The 16,890-nt window shown below is 36.3% G+C and overlaps 1 protein-coding gene across 9 annotated transcripts in view; it reads left to right on the top strand.

Annotated features, from left to right (window-relative positions):
* NALCN (sodium leak channel, non-selective) overlaps positions 1-16,890 on the top strand; it is a 363,838-nt gene that overhangs the window by 149,440 nt on the left and 197,508 nt on the right. For all 9 annotated transcript variants that reach the window (XM_024348325.3, XM_001149573.6, XM_009427188.5 and 6 more), the window contains one exon: positions 7,769-7,900. In XM_024348325.3, coding sequence (XP_024204093.1) covers positions 7,769-7,900 — 132 coding nt within the window. The remainder of the gene's footprint in view (positions 1-7,768; positions 7,901-16,890) is intronic.

The following is a 16,890-nucleotide window of genomic DNA, read 5'->3' as shown; positions in this document are numbered from 1 at the left end:
ATGTTCACGGTCCATTTCAAGATTACTAATCTCTTCCACCTGATTTCTTATGTTACACCTTCAGACCTTCCCTGTAAGCAACTGACTGCATCTCTACTTTCAAATCCTTAGAGTGCTTTCCAAGACTGAAATAATGAGAGTTGTGTACAGAGCACACAGTGTCCACTGCAGGCTAGACTCTACACTGAAGTCTCATTTATTTTCATTTTACAGCCAAAAGATGTAGATGTCATCATACTCATTTCCTCTGTGAGAAAACTGAGTCACAGAAAGGTGAACTCCGGCACAGAGACAAGATTTAAACTCAGTTCATCCTGTCTTCAAAATTGACATTCCATTAAACCATGGCAATCTTAAATCTTTCTGTGAAGAACAGATTGTCTTCAGCTTTCAGATTTAGGGTTCATGTACTTATACCCTCTATCCAACCACAAATACTTGGTGAGGAAGCTGCTGTCACTCTTTTTTAATATATAGAGCAATGTTGACTGATGAATTTTGACTGTCTGATACAAGGCAAGAGACTACCTGGTTTGGGCTCACAATGTCTAAGATGTTTCTATCTCTGTGGGCCTAGAAATCTACTTAGACTTTCTGAGCCTGTTTCTCCATATGTAAAAGGGGATGCAAAAGTATCTACCTCACAGAGTTGTTGAGGATTAAAGATGTTATTACATGAGCAAGCAACATGTTTGGAATGAATCTTGGCACAAACCAAGCACTCCAGAAAACAGTAGCTCTTATTTCAATAATCCATCCTGTTGGTGTCCATTTTAATTGCGTGAGGAGCCCTCCCCGTGTTTTGCTTAGACTTCCACAGTCTCCTGGGAGGTTTGCTTTCACGGCAGGACTCAGAATCAATGTGGGAAAAAGTGACCTTTCTTGTTGTTCTGCTTGAGGTTGGACTCAGTCCCATTGTTCCAGACTCATTGTCTCATTACACTTTTGGACACAAAGCAAGATGAAAGCGTTGGTTGCTATTATGAGTTTTATATCTGTAGTTGTCAAAGTTACAGAGACCCCACGTTGGCAAGTCACCTTGTGTGGAACCCTATGGTCAGGTACCATTTTGTAGCCCTGGGCACTTTTATACAATCATGTTTCATAGAAGGTGATTTGAGCTGGTATACAAGACAGTTTGAGCTGGTGTCTGTCAAAATCGTTGACAATGCTGTGTTAGTTTCCTGTTGCTGCTGTAACAAATAACCACAAATTCAGTGACTTAAAACCACACACATGTATTCTCTTAGAACTCTGCAGTTAGAAGTCCAAAATGGACTTCCTTAGGCTAAACACAAGGTATCAACAAGGCTGCATTGCTTTGGGAGACTCTGGAGAAGAAATGGCTTTCTTGCTTTTTTCACATCCTGGAGGCCACCTGCATTTGCATTTCTTAACTTTATGAGAGTCTGTAATGATGTCTTTATAATGCCTCCAAATGGTTGCAAAACTAACACATGCTTTTGTTTTTATGAAGCCAAACAGATTTAGTTGATTTTTGACCATGGAGTTGGGGTATGGGGACAAGGTTGGCAGCCATTTTTGTGTTGGTGTAGTCCAACATATTACATTCCAGCCAGCATCTGTGGTATTCTATTCTAGTCATTATAGACTTTTAGAATCATGAAACTGTGAAGTTGTAAATAATCTTATAGGTCACCCAGTGCAGCCTGCTATTAAGGAGTATCCCCTACAACAGTGCTTCTCAAAATTCAACATGCTCACGAATCACCTGGGAACCGTGTTAAAGATACAGATTCTGATTCAGTAGGCCTGGGATGGGGCCTGAGATCCTGCATTCTTAATAATTGCTTCCAGGTTGCTGCTGGTCCAGGGCAACCAGCACTTTGAGTAACAATGCTCATTCCTGACAGATAATGCTGCCTTGGGGATTAATCTAGTATAGACTCTTTGTATTTTGAAAATTCCAGCTGTCATATACACAGATAAGTAATTTTTGGATCAAAGCCAAACTAAAAACATATCCAAAACTCCTCTGCTTTTAAAAAATGTAAACCAAAATAACATTGCAATTAAAGGAAACTTTAAAAAATCGAATGTGTATTTAGAGTCTGAAGGACCTTATATTAAAATATATAAATAAAAAAGAATATGCACACACATATGTGAATACACATATGTATGTACTCACATACACATATACTAGAGATGTATGTGTTCATCTGTCTACATAGATAGGTAGAGGGATAGATCATGCATCCATATTATATAATGCAATTGTGAAGACCTCAAGTCATATAATATTTTGTGGTACTGACTCAGCTTTAACATTTTCCTTTATATTAATTTTTATTAGAAAATAAAAAATTGAAAAGTATAAATTTGGACTTTCCTGTAGATACAAGGATGAATCTAAATGTAATGTCATCAGCCTTTTTACATTAAAGAAACTGATAGCCAGTTTCAAGCACTGGCTGAAGTGAATTGAGTTGAAGTGGGCCATGCCACTAGCTCTAACTTTAAAGCTGGAGTTACTGATTTTAATATTTAAATGTAGGTACTGCACATATTTATCACCTTAATTCTTATTTAATATTTGAAAGTTACTGCTTTGGAGAAAGTCAGCTAAGCAATGGTGATTATAGTGTATCAAAATCCATTGTAAGTGATTATTTTAATAACTCTGAACCAACAGGGACATGTAGACATTCAGACAAAAAACAACCTAATTATAATGACAGCACCAAAGTGAAGCTGTGACAGTTACAAAACCAATTTAAAAGTTTCCTGACAGCCATGGCTAAAGGCTTTGTTTGGATCTTTCAGTAATAACAGTTTACTTAAGACATAAATCCACAGCTAAGGAAAATAGAAAAAGAAAGTTGTGGCTTTTCTGCCATGCAGATGAAATGGAAATCAGCAGAAATGTTTCTAATAGAACATTATGCTGAAAGGAGTATAGAAAAGGAATAATAGTAATGGAATTTAACTCTCACAATGCAAGAAAGACTAAATAACAATAAAAATTTCAATGAGCATAGAAATGTGCCAGATGATTTGCCTATCTGTGTTATGAAGGTCAGTCATTTCTGCAAGTAAATTGATGTGCATATAAACATGTTGATTGGCAGCTCTGGAATTTGATTTTTGTATTACCTGTAAAATAAAGTCAAAGGGAAACGGATATGCATCAATAGCCACGGTGACAGGAAGCCTTAATAAAACTCTACTTTCCCGATGTCACTGGCATGTCTCAAATTATTAGATCCTTATCAATGTTACTTACCTCACTAGACTATGGGCTGAGTCTGATATGCAACATAATTAATTCTTCAACCTCGGGTAATTAATTTCTCATTCCCGAACAGAAAAATGCTTGATTCACAAAATTGCATTCCTTTTTTCTGTAAACCTTTGTAGAATATTTGTAAGTGTAATCACTGTTCTAAGCCCTTTACATATATTGACTCATTTAAAATTAATAACAAGTCTTTGGAGTAGGTACTATTTTCTCCACTTTATCAATGAGAAAACAGAGGTTTAAGTAACTTCCCTGGGGCCACAGTGCCAGTAAGTGGTGGAGTTACGGCTCCAGGCAGTTTGGCCCAGAGCACCTGATGTAGGATAAGGAAGACCCCATGAAACACATACATAGAGTCATGGAGACACTGGCAGTGCTCAGAAGAGGCAGTTCTTGTTCTCTTACCCCATTTTAGTAATAACAGTTTGCTTCAGACATAAATCCACAGCTAAGGAAAATAGCTCTTTGAGTTGCAAGGACTAAAGGATTCTCAGGTCAGACCAGACGGTAAGGGCATGTGTTAATAAATACCCAGAAGAAATGAAACCTCAGAAAGAGGATGTGTGGTGGCACTAGTCCCTGGGCAGATGTGGCTCAGTGGTGTGTTGTTTGTGCTCAGTTCCTTTCCATAGGTCTGCTTCTCTCTCCTCTTTCTGCTGCCCAGGGCCTTCAGCCTCCACTCTCTCCATTTAAGTATTCTCTACCCCACAGTGGGCAGCGGGCCCCAGAATGGACTTTAAATAGACTAAGGTAAAATGATTTAGTCTCTCTGAACTGTGTGAAATGTGAGTAATTTATCTCACCATATAAAGTTATGGTGGATATTAAAGTAGATAAAACAAATAACATTTGAATAATGTGGATTATGACCAAGTTGGATTTATCCCTGGGATACAAGGATGATTCAACATATGCAAATAAATGAATGTGATACATCCTATCAACAGAATGAAGGATAAAAACTATATGATCATTTCAATTCATGCTAAAAAAGCATTTGGCAAAATTCAACATCCCTTCATGGTAAAACCCCTCAGCAAAACTGGGGATAGAAGGAACATACATCAACATAATAAAAGCTATATATGACAGACCCACAGCTAGTATCATACTGAATGGGGAAAATCTGAAAGCCTTTCCTCTAATACCTGCAACATGACAAGGATGCCCACTATCACCTCTGTTATTCAACATAGTACTGGAAGTCCCAGCTAGAAAAATAGGACAAGAGAAAGATTAAAGGGCATCCAAATTGGAACGGAAGAAGTCAAATTATCCTTGTTTGCAGATGACATGATCTTATATTTGGAAAAACCTAAAGACTCCACAAGGAAACTATAAGAACTGATGAACAAATCTAGTAATGTTGCAGGATACAAAATCAACATACAAAAATTAGTAGCATTTCTATAAGCCAACAGCAAACAATGTGAAAAAGAAATCAAGAAAGTAATCCCATTTACGGTAGCTACGAATAAAATAAAATTCCTTGCAATTAACCAAAAAATTGAAGGATCTCTATAATGAACACTGTCAAACAGTGATGAAAGAAATCGAAGAGGACACCAAAAATGGAAAAATATTCCATATTCATGGATTGGAAGAATCAATATTGTTAAAATGTTCATACTACCCAAAGCAGTCTACAGATGCAATTGAATCCTTATCAAAATACCAATGATATTCTTCACAGAAATAGAAAAAAATTCTAAAATTATATGAAACCACAGAAGAGCCAAATCTATCCTAAGCAAATTGAACAAAGCTGGGGGAATCACATTACCTGACTTCAATTTATAATTCAAAGCTATAGTAATCAAAACGCCATGGTACTGCCATAAAAACAGACACATAGACCAATGAAACAGAATAGAGAACCCAGAAGGAAATCCACACACCTACGGTGAACTCATTTTTAACAAAGGTGCCAAGAACATACACTGGGGAAAAGAGAGTTCCTTCAATAAATGGTCCTGGACATCCATATGCAGAAGAATGAAACTAACCCCTATCTCTGTAAGGTACAAAAATCAAATCAAAATGGATTAAAGACTTAAAGCTATGACCTCAAACTATGAAATTACTACAAGAAAACACTGGGGAAAATCTCCAGGACATTGGACTGGGCAAAGATTTTATGAGCAATACCCCCATAAGCACAGGCAACCAAAGCAAAAATGGACAAATGGGATTACATCAAGTTACAAAGCTTCTGCACAGCAAAAGATACAATTAACAAAGTGAAGAGACAACACACAGAATTAGAGAAAGTATTTGCAAACTACCCCTCTGACAAAGGATTAATAACCAGAATATATAAGGACCTGAAACAACTCTATAGGAAAAATCTAATAATCTGATCAAAAAATGGGCAAAAGATTTGAATAGACATTTCTCAAAAGAAGACATACAAATGACACAAACAGGTATATGAAAAGGTGTTCAACATCATTGAGCATCAGAGAAATGCAAATGAAAACTACAATGAGACATCATATCACCCCAGTTAAAATGGTTTATATTCAAAAGTCAGGCAATAATAAATGCTGGTGAGGATGCGAAGAAAAGGGAACCCTTCTACACTGTTGGTGGGAATGTAAATTAGTACAATCACTATGGAGAACAGTTTGAACGTTCCTCAAAAAACTAAAAATTGAGCTGCTGTAATTTAGCAATCCCACTGCTGGGCATATACCCAAAAGAAAGGAAATAAGTATATCTAAGAGAAATCTTCACTCCCATGTTTGCTGCAGCACTGTTTGCAATAAGATTTGGAAGCAACCTAAGTGTCCATCAACAGACGAATAGATAAAGGAAATACAGTACATATGCGTAATGGAGCACTATTCAACCATAGTAAAGAACAAGATCCAGTCATTTGTAACAACATGGATGGAACTGGAGATCATTATGTTAAGCGAAATAAGCCAGGCACAGAAAGACAAACATCACATGTTCTCACTTATTTGTGGGATCACAAAATCAAGATAATCAAACTCATGGACATAGAGAGTAGAGATTGGTTGCCAGAGGCTGAGATGGGTACTGGGGGGACGGGGGGAGGTAGGGATGGTTAATGGGAACAAAAAAAATAGAAAGAATAGATAAGACCTACTATTTGCTAGCACAATACGGTGACTGCAGTCAATAATAATAACTGTACATTTTAAAATAACTTAAAGAGTGTAACATAATCATTTGTAACTCAAAGGATACCCCATTCTCCATGATGTGCTTATTCCCCTTTGCATGCCTGTATCAAAACATCTTGTGTACTCCATAAATATATATATGTGTATATATATATATTTATGTGTGTGTGTGTATATATATATATATATATATACACTTACTATGTACCCACAAATATTTTTAATGTGAATAATATGGCCTGGAACATAGTAACCGTTTAATACATGATAACCTTTATAATAATACTCATTATGGCCAGGCATGGTGGCTCATGCCTGTAATCCCAACACTTTGGGAGGGTGAGGCGGGTGGATCATGAGGTCAGAAGATCGAGACCATCCTGGCTAACGTGGTGAAACCCTGTCTCTACTAAAAATACAAAAAAATTAGCCAGATGTGGTGGCGGGCGCCTGTAGTCCCAGCTACTCAGGAGGCTGAAGCCGGAGAATGACGTGAATCCAGGAAGCAGAGCTTGCAGTGAGCCAAGATCACGCCACCGCACTCTAGCCTGGGCGAGAGAGCGAGACTCTTTCTCAAAAAAAAAAAATAATAATAATAAATAATACTCATTATTTTTTAATGTTTAATTATCTTTATCTTAATGTAGGCAGTAGACTTGGACCAGACTTGGGTTCCAGTATTGAGTCCATCTTCAATCCCTGTTTGACAGTGGGAAAGTTACTTAACCTCTTTGAGCCTCAGTTTCCTTATTAGAATAGGTTCCTAGGGCTGTTATGAGTTAATTTATGTAAAGCACCTAGAAAAACTCCAGGTAGAGAGCAAGTATGATGTACATGTCACTTACTAGAAGTTGTAGTAAAATTTACAACAAATATTTATGGAAGTAATAAGTAAAAAATAAATCTCAGGTTTCTCTTACTTTTCCAGTTGTATAATAATCATCTCTAAAATATTTTCATCCGCAGTATTCTCCCTAAACACAGAATAAAGAAATACTTGTTTTGTGTTACTAGCTTTTTAAAAGCCATTTATCCATACAGTCAGAATTAAGGATAAATACTACCCAACCAACCAATTAAAAATTAAGATGCAAGCCATACACAAATGATATATATTTTCCATTTTTAGTCAAAAGTCTCTGAAACCATCTTCCTAGTCACTGTTTAGCTGCCTGAAAGAAAGGTTCCCTTGCCTGCCCAGTTCAGCAGTGTGGGACATGGATGGCTTTATCTTGGAAGCCCTGTTTTGCATAGCAGCACATCACAAAGGTGCTATCAGCCAAGGACTAAGTCAATTACACTTAATCATGAGGTTTATTTCTTTGTTAAGAGTCTGTCTGTTTCACCCCCTCAGAAAATGATGCGGTCATCCGTTTTCCACATGTTCATCCTGAGCATGGTGACCGTGGACGTGATCGTGGCGGCTAGCAACTACTACAAAGGAGAAAACTTCAGGAGGCAGTACGACGAGTTCTACCTGGCGGAGGTAAGCAGCTCTCCACCTTGCAGATCGCTGGGCAAGGAGCAGGTGAACTGCGGACAGTGCCTCTTAGAGATGCAAAAGTGAAGTGTAGCCTGTTCATTACTTGACTTTCACCAAAGCTGAATCATTGTCTGCTTCTTAAGTGGTTCCTCTGGTCACAGTGTGGCCTGATTCATTTCCTGTCACCGCGGGCCTGAGTCATCTTCCTCACAGTATGTCACGTTGCCAGGGTAACCCTTTCCCCCTGGGTCTTACTCTAGGATCTTGCTGTTTTCCTATCCACCTCTTATTATCTCTCCCTTTCTCAGCTTACATTAGTTTGTTTCCTACTAAGTACAAGCAGGCACAGATTCAGAAGATCATAAATAAGCTGGTCAGCTCAGCAATACCTAGAAGAGGGCTGGAAGGACATATAGAGAGATGATAATGATAATTACTCCTCTAGAAACGGGTGTTACAACCTACATTAAAGACATCAATTAAAGGTAGGTTTCATGATTAAGTAAGCATCTCCCTAGCACTCTACATATCATATTACAATTTTGGAATAGTATTTCCTATTGATAAGGTAATTTTGTTAATACCTGATTCTTAAAATATTTTAATTTTTATTTCTTTCAATAAGCATTTTGCATTTATATTAAAGCATTTTAATAATTTTCCAAGATCTCTGTTTTTTTAATGTAAAAACTTACCTAAAATATATCTCAGAATTCAATGGTTACATATTTATGAAAAAATTGATTGACAACGTAGAAACCCATTCATTGTGTGAGTGAGGTATACATACACAGTTGTACAACGCTTCAATAAATCCAACCTATGAAAAAGTAAACTGAAAAGACAGAAAAAAGTCACAATTTTATTATTTTTACCAAAGCATTTTTCACATAAAAAAATCAATTTGCCATATAATTAAGTGTTATTAGATTCCTAGAATTCTCTCAGTACATTTAAAAATTGATTTGGTTAATAAAAATTTAGTCTACCCACGCACAAGCTTTTCTGAAAAAGAATTGATTGCATGTACCTATTGAGCATAGACATCTATGTGGATATCAAGAAACTTTTCAGTAGTCGCTTCTGAATTCTCCTCTTCATGGAAGTGTGTCTCCTGAAACAAAATACCGTTAATACAAAACTTACTGGGCTACAGTCTCTGTGATGCAACATTTGCCCAATGGCCACCTGGTATATGGAGCTTACAATCTAGCAAAAAAAAAAAAAAATAGTAAACAATAAGAGTTTTGTGCTATGGAGAACTAATGACAGGGGCTGATGAAGAAATTATATCCAGCCCAGCCTCTGAAAAATAGGTATAATTTTGCTGAAAATCCAGCACACGATGAATGGACTGTCAATAAAAGCAGAGAGAAGGTCGGGTATGGTGGCTTACGCCTGTGATCCCAGAACTTTGGGAGGCCAAGGTGGGTGGATCACGAGGTCAAGAGTTCGAGACCAGCCTGGCCAACATGGTGAAACCCCATCTATACTAAAAATACAAAAAATTAGCTGGGTGTAGTTTCGGGCATCTGTAATCCCAGCTAGTCTGGAGGCTGAGGCAGGAGAATCACTTGAACCTGGGAGGCGGAGGTTGCAGTCAGCTGAGAGCGCACCACTGAATTCCAGCCAGGGTGACAGAGTGAGACTCCATCTCAAAAAAAAAAAAAAAAAAAGCAGAGAGAAGCCTGGACTGATACTAATATTTGCAGGTAAATTTCTAACACAGGGAAAGAACAATGAAGGAAGCCCCATCAAGTTATTTCTGTTTTTCCCAGGAAGTAGGAAGCAAGGTCTGCATCCAGCCGGATGATGAGACAGTGAAGCGGGAAGTCAGCAAAGAAAGGGGAGAGGGAAGAGGTGCCTAGGGTTAGGCAAAAAATTAACAATACAGCAAATGCAACATTAAAGATCCATTTAGGACTACGGATTTACAGTGATACCAATTCAGATAGCTCTGCGACTTTTTAGCCCTGTATAAGAAGAGGGAAAACAACATTTAAATCAATCCACCTTTAGGGATTTTTTTCAGGTTAGGGGAACTGAGAAACAAGGGGAAAAGATGGATTGCTGGCAAAGGAGTTGAAATGATGACCCTGTGGTCTCCGTTGGATGTGGAAATGGGAGGAGAATGGAGGAGTGAAGGTGAAGGATCAATGGTCTCTATATGGTTAAAGAACAGGTACCACCAAAGTGATGGAATAATAGAACCAGAAAAGGTTATGACCAGAGAGGGGAGTCCAGGATTTTACAATTCCAGGGTAATTCTAAGTAATGAAATATAAAATCTAGGGTGTCACGTGGATGTGGGTGGCTTAAACATATTGATGGAGTCAAGGCAGAAATGGAAAGGACTGTTGAAGCTAAGGCGCTGGCTGAGTCTTCACATGGACATTGAAGTCACTCAGAGTGAGGCCAGTTCTTGAAGAGAAGAGTGGAGTCAGGGAGCAAAGTCACGGGGAATGAGCGAGTGACTGATGAACAGATTGACAGAAGGACAGAAGACAGCCACAGGGAGAGTGGGTGACAGCATGGTTTAACCTCATGGAATACGTTGCAAAGGAGTATCAAGGAGTAATGGATGGGCACCTCTTCCTCGTCCACATATTCTACTAGAAAGGGCTGGAAAGGGCTGCAGGGGTAACTCATGTATTTGAGAGACAATCAGTTGAGGCACAGACAGAAAGTAGATTCTGGGAACAGAGATTGATAATGTAGAGGACATTATTTAACGTAGGAGAGACTCAAAGATTAGTTCAAGGCTCTGAGGAGGGAGAAGTGGGAAGATCGATGAGACAGAAGAATGATACAAGAGTAATAGCATCAGTAGGTAAAGATTTGCTGGCAAAAATGCCAGGAAACAAAAGCAGAAATGACCACAAGAGATTACAGTTATGCTTATCTCTCTGGGAGGAGGAATCTGCATCTGCTCCTGAGGGAATCTTGACATTAGAGATTACAGTAACATTGCTTTTGTGATCTAGCACAGGGTGGGCAGGTGGTCACACTAAATCAGTCCTGGAGCATAAGTGAATAGGCCCTCCACACTGGCAACAGCAGGGAATGGAATTCTTTAGTAAATTTTACCTAACTTTTTCATGTACAGAATTGATCCTTTCCTAATGTGTTTACGTATGGTAGATGATTTATCCTCATACTGTAAGAAATTCCAACAAAATGTCAAATAATTGAATGTTGTAGAGTTGACTGGTTACTATTTAAGTGTATTGTAGAGTCCAGGGGTAGTTGGTAAATCCTTGTCTTTTCTCTTTTTTATATAATATTAAAAATAAAAACAACCTCAACAACAGACAGACAGGACTGGATGGTGGAATTCAGTATATATTATGTGTCCAATAATTGTTGTCCCCTGACAATAATAATAAGAAAGGGGGTGGGAGGAAACTTTGAGAGGTGGTGGATATGTCAGTGGCGTTGATGGTAATGGTTTCACAGGGGTACACTTATTCCCAAGCTCATCACATTGGTACATTACATGAATGCAGCTTTTAACATGTCATTCATTCTTAACAAAGTGGCAAATCAGTTAACCAGCTAACAACTAACTTGAAATCCTGGGAAAATAAATAAATAAATAAACTAGGTAGTGGTGATTTTGTTGACTTAAACAACCAGATAGACCCCATCAGTGTACTCTTGAACTACTTAAGCATTCTGAATTTGTTGCACTCTAGGTTTTGGGGTTTTTGGTGGGGTTTTTTTGTTGTTGTTGTCTCCTTTTTTTTTTTTTTGAGACAGTCCCACTCTGTTGCTCAGGCTAGAGTGCAGTGGCACCATCTCGGCTCCCTGCAACCTCTGCCTCCCCAGTTCCAGTGGTTCTCTTGCCTTAGCATCCCAAGAAGCTGGGATAACAGGCACACCCAGCTAATTTTTGTATTTCTAGTAGAGATGGGGTTTCGCCATGTTGGCCAGGCTGGTCTCAAACTCCTGGGCTCGAGCGATCCATCCATCTTGACCTCCCAGAGTGCTGGAATTACAGGCATGAGCCATCACTCCTGGCCGTTCCACTCTGTTTTTGATTTTGTGTGTTTGACTTTCCCCAAGTATGTTTCGTTTTTATTCAAATTACATTGCCATTTCTCTTTGTATCAGAAACTTATACATGAGACAAAGTGATTTGTTTCAAATGAATGTGAAAAAGTCACTTTAATTAAACTTACTTTTTCATAATATATTCTATTTTTATAAAGTTTATAAAGATGTCTTGAGTTTAGGCCAGGGTTTGGCAAACTCTTTCTTGCAGACCCAGGTAGTAAACATTTTACCTTTTGTAGACCACCCTCTCTCTGTCTCAACTACTCAACTCTGAAATTGTACAAAAGTGAGTGTGTCTCAGAATGGTTGTTTTCCAATAAAACTTTATTTACAAAAATGGATCTTGGTTTAAGCTATAGAAACAGAGAGCAATGTCAAATAATTGAATATTGGATTATATTCAATTATTTAAAATACAAATAAATAATAACATTTTGTGTTAAAGTCAAATATTTTAATACTGACAACAATAAAGCTATGATTTTTGGGGGGCCCATTACGTTCTAAGTGCTTTAAAAGAATTCATTGTCTCATTTAATTCTCAAAATAGTTATAATAACAGCAATTCAAGTTTATAGACTATAATGATGCAGTATTTAAGGCAATAGCATTATGTAATATTTTGAAAAGTTTATTTTAAAAATGGATCACAACAGGTCATGAGCTTTTAAAGAAGTAATTGTTTAAGTTCCCACATATTCCAGAATAAATTATTTAGAAAATCTAAAATAAAGCACTTTACCCATTAAGAGCCAACTCACAGTCTAAAAATCACCCTTTAAGAATAAATTAAGCTACTTAGCTTCTGTTGTGAAGCTGGGGACTTGTTTTGTTACTTTGGATTAATTAACCTACATTTAGAATTAGTTAAGAAACAGGAAAAAGTTTACCTCTTTTGTAGCCTATGCATAAACAGAAAAAGGTAAAGTTTATTTTCCTCTGTAAGAATTTTAACTTTTCATTGTGATCTAAGAGAATATATTATTATTGCACATTAAATCATATGTTATAATGAACATAATTACATTTAAAAATATATATTATTTTCTTAAGAAATAAAATATAAGCAATATTTTTCTTATTATTATATGAATGTATTTGTATCCATTAGACTGTACATTTAACAAAATTTATCAGCACATCACAGGAGATTAAAAGCTTTATCTTCTTTTATCTCAATTCTTCTTTTGAGAAACTCACAAACAGATGGGAGAGATACAACAAGGAAGCGAACGGACCTACAGAGAGGCCCAAAGTTAGCTCTGTGTCACCCCCTAGCATTATCCCCAGCTATGTTCTCTGATTTCCTCTAGACCTATCTGAATGGGGAGCTCAATCCTCTTCCACCTCCTGGTGTTAAGTATTAATGAGGACAGTCATGTTTTCCAATGAAGCCAGAGGGGAGAAAGAAGTCCTAGGACTCTGTGCTACATACCCCACAGTAAATTAACTAGAACTCCTCTTACCCTCAACTCTGTCTATCCCTCCTACCTAGCCTACTCCCATATCTCCCCAACTTGTCATCAGCCAGGCAGGCTCTTCCCCTGCTACTCATGCACAGCAATTCCACTCCACCCCCAGACTTGCATCTTCACTTGCTCTTTGTTCAGCAAAACAAAAAGCTCTGCTATTAAGAGGATCTAGATTCCTCAGAAAAGAAAGTATCATCTATTACTTAAGCCCTCTTAGTCCCCCACAGGAAATATTTCTTTTAAATACATTCAGAGTTTCTCTGCAAAGATTTCACATGGATATAAAATTCTTCATCTCATTTCAATTATGAAGACAGAGAACAGAGAGGAAGAAGGGCCTAGTATCCTTTCTTACATGGCAGTTGTGCTTGGTGATGGGGAATCAGAGGTAAATAAAGTAAATAAGATATGGCCATGGATGTGTGACTCTAAGGACCTCTTTCTACTCTTAGAAGCTATAGTTCTGTGAGAATCTTAAGAGATTATCTGGTGTAATCTTGAGTGAGGTGTATACCTAAAATTTGTGGCAATAACATGATTTATCAAAGAAATTTTAGTGAATCTAGAAGAAGAAATTAAGAAGAATTTCCAAGTCAGTGTTTGTCTCAACACATCATATCCATATGAGCAGTTTTAGTTATTAAATCCATGTTTCCAATAGATCTAAAAATCATTCTCTATTGTGGTAAACTAAATATGTATTAAGTTGTCTTGTCGGAGGGAATGAGTCATAAACTGCCAAGGTGCTAGTTCATTGAGAGAAGTTACAGCTTGAGAGAATGTTGTTTCTAAAACAGATTATTGATGAAGCAAAATGTGCTGAGACTAAATTAATTTTACACAAATAAGATTTGGGCAGGATTAGACTTATTTATGTCAGATACCTATGATTTCAGAAGCAACCATTAGCCTTTGTGTATTAATATGATTATTTTGCAGGATTCTTTTCCTATGGTTATTTTTCCTTCTTTTTGAAATTTCTATCCTTTGAAAATCTGTGACTTTCTTTTATTTCCTTCTTAATTAGAAAGTATTTCATAAATTCAACACATAGAGAAAATATTATAACCAATATTTATGTGTCCATCACCCAGAATTTTAAAAAATTAATAGTTTTTCATGTTTGGGTCAGGTTTTTCAATCAGAAATAAAACATCATTAGTAGAGTAGAAGATCCCTGTGTACCACTTCTTGATCTCCTCCTTCTCCCTAATCCACAGAGAACTATATTCATCATATCAATGCATGCTTTATAATAGTATGAAGTATTAAGATGCCACTTTTTCACTCCTCATTATATTTGCGAAATTGATTCATGTCGATTTAAGCATGAATTTATTTGTTCTGCATGTAAGGGCAATGGGTATTTCAATTGCTTACAACTTTTTGCTGCTGAAAACAATACTTCAGTAAACATTCTCATTAGAATTTCTGTGCCACATTTGGGAGAGCTCTTTCTAAATATATACCTAGACTTAAAATTGTGAATTTGTCAGATATGCTCACTTTCAACTTTGCTAAATATTGTTAAATTGAACTTCAAAGTGCTTGTGTCAATTTACATTCCTACCAGGATATATGAGCAGCTCTACTTCATACTACTTTTTTTTTGTTCAGGATTTTTAATTTTCTTACAATCTCATATAATCATTATAGTCTTAATATATATTTTCTTGGTTACCATAGAGATTTGACCTTTTTTTCATATTCTGTCAGCCCTGAATTTCCTCTTCTATAATTTTACCTGTTTAATCTGTACCCTAATTGATTTTTCAGTTATCTAGTAGTATGCAGTGCAGACATCTCCCAGCCTTCAGCTTGTCTTTTAACTTTTATTTGCTGTGTTTTCTTCAATAGAAGTTATTAATTTTAACACTGTAAGATATAGTCATCTTTAATTTTTGATTCAGTGCTTTTTGTGTCTTATCTATACCAGAGTCATTAAAGACGTTCTCTTATAGTAAAGGCTAGAGTTTTCAAGTTGTGCTTTTTCAATTTTAGACTCCAATACATTTGGAATGAGATAAGGACTTGATTTTTTCCCCATATATAAACAATTGTCCTTCGAAGATTCATTGAAAATTCATTCTTTCCTCATTCCTGTAATGCAGTTTCTGTCATATATCAGGTTTACACATGTGCACAATTGTGTTTCTGGACACCTCAGTCTGTGTCTATACATCAAAGCTTGAGTTGATAACATGTTGTCATAAGTGCTATCCTTTATAATAAACCTTGAGATCTATTAGGGCAAGCTACTGATGTTGATATTCTTCTTCAGATTTGTTTTATCTGTTCTTGGCCTTGCTATTCTTGCTCTACATTATGAAAATTTAATTCATTTTAGTAATGAGATTTTAATTGATGTTAAGAACATCTCTATTCAGTTATTCTAACCTTCCTTAGTGTTTTCCAACAATGCTTTGTAATTTTCTCCAAAGGTCTTCCACATTTTTTGTTAGATTCATGTCTACATATGCTACAGTTTCTTTTGTGAATGAAATAATTTCAATTAAATTTTTATTGATGTAGGAAAATATTAATTATTTTATATTGACCTAATTCATAGCCAGCAACTTTACTACAATTTATTGTTTGTGATCATCCATAGACTTGATTGGAATTTCTATGTAGATAATTGTATCTTCTGAAATTAAGGTTTTGTCTTTCCACGTCTAATTATCATATCTCTGATTTTTTTCTTCTTTTATTATCCTGGTGTGGGTCTCTAATAAAATGTTGAATAGAGGCAGTGATAGTGGACATGCTGGGTGTTTTTCTATATTTTGATACGAATGCTTATGATTTCATCATTAATGTTATTTGTAGGTTTTTATAGATGCCTTTTATCATGTTAATAAAGCTCACTTCTATTTCTAGGTTGCCAAGAGCATTTCTCATTATGAATTGAGTATTCAATCTTCTTCTACCTATACTGAGCTAACTACACAGACTTTCCTTTTTAATTTCTTAGTGCAGTATATTAGAATAATAGATATTTTGATACTGAAACTATTTTAGATTCCTGAAACACTTGATTTTATATCATTACTTTTAATAAACAAATCCAATATGCTGACGTTGTATTAGGAATTTTCAATCATAAGGATAGTAGTTCTATGATTTTATTTTCTTTTACATTGCTAGTCTGATTTTGTTAGGGAAGTTACACTTCCTTTCACAAATGAAGTAGACATATTTTTCTCTTTTTCTCTTCTGTGAAAGAATGAATAAAGTCCCTCTGGAACACCATCTAGGGCTATTGTTTGCAGTGGGATCCCTGGTGGAGAAAGGGAGAAGAGAGATCTTGATTAATGACTTATTTTATGGTTTGATTATTATGGTTTGTCAGTTTCATGGTTTATTGCTTGCTATTTATAGAGTCATTAATTTTAACTAATGTCTCATATTTCCACAGTTTTCTCTCAGGATTTTTATAATCTCTATTGAAACTGAATGTATAAT

This window comes from Pan troglodytes, chromosome 14 (genome assembly GCF_028858775.2).
Source record: "Pan troglodytes isolate AG18354 chromosome 14, NHGRI_mPanTro3-v2.0_pri, whole genome shotgun sequence".
NCBI lineage: Eukaryota > Metazoa > Chordata > Mammalia > Primates > Hominidae > Pan > Pan troglodytes.
Note: the sequence above shows the minus strand (reverse complement) of the source record. Positions and strands in the feature narration are given on the sequence as shown.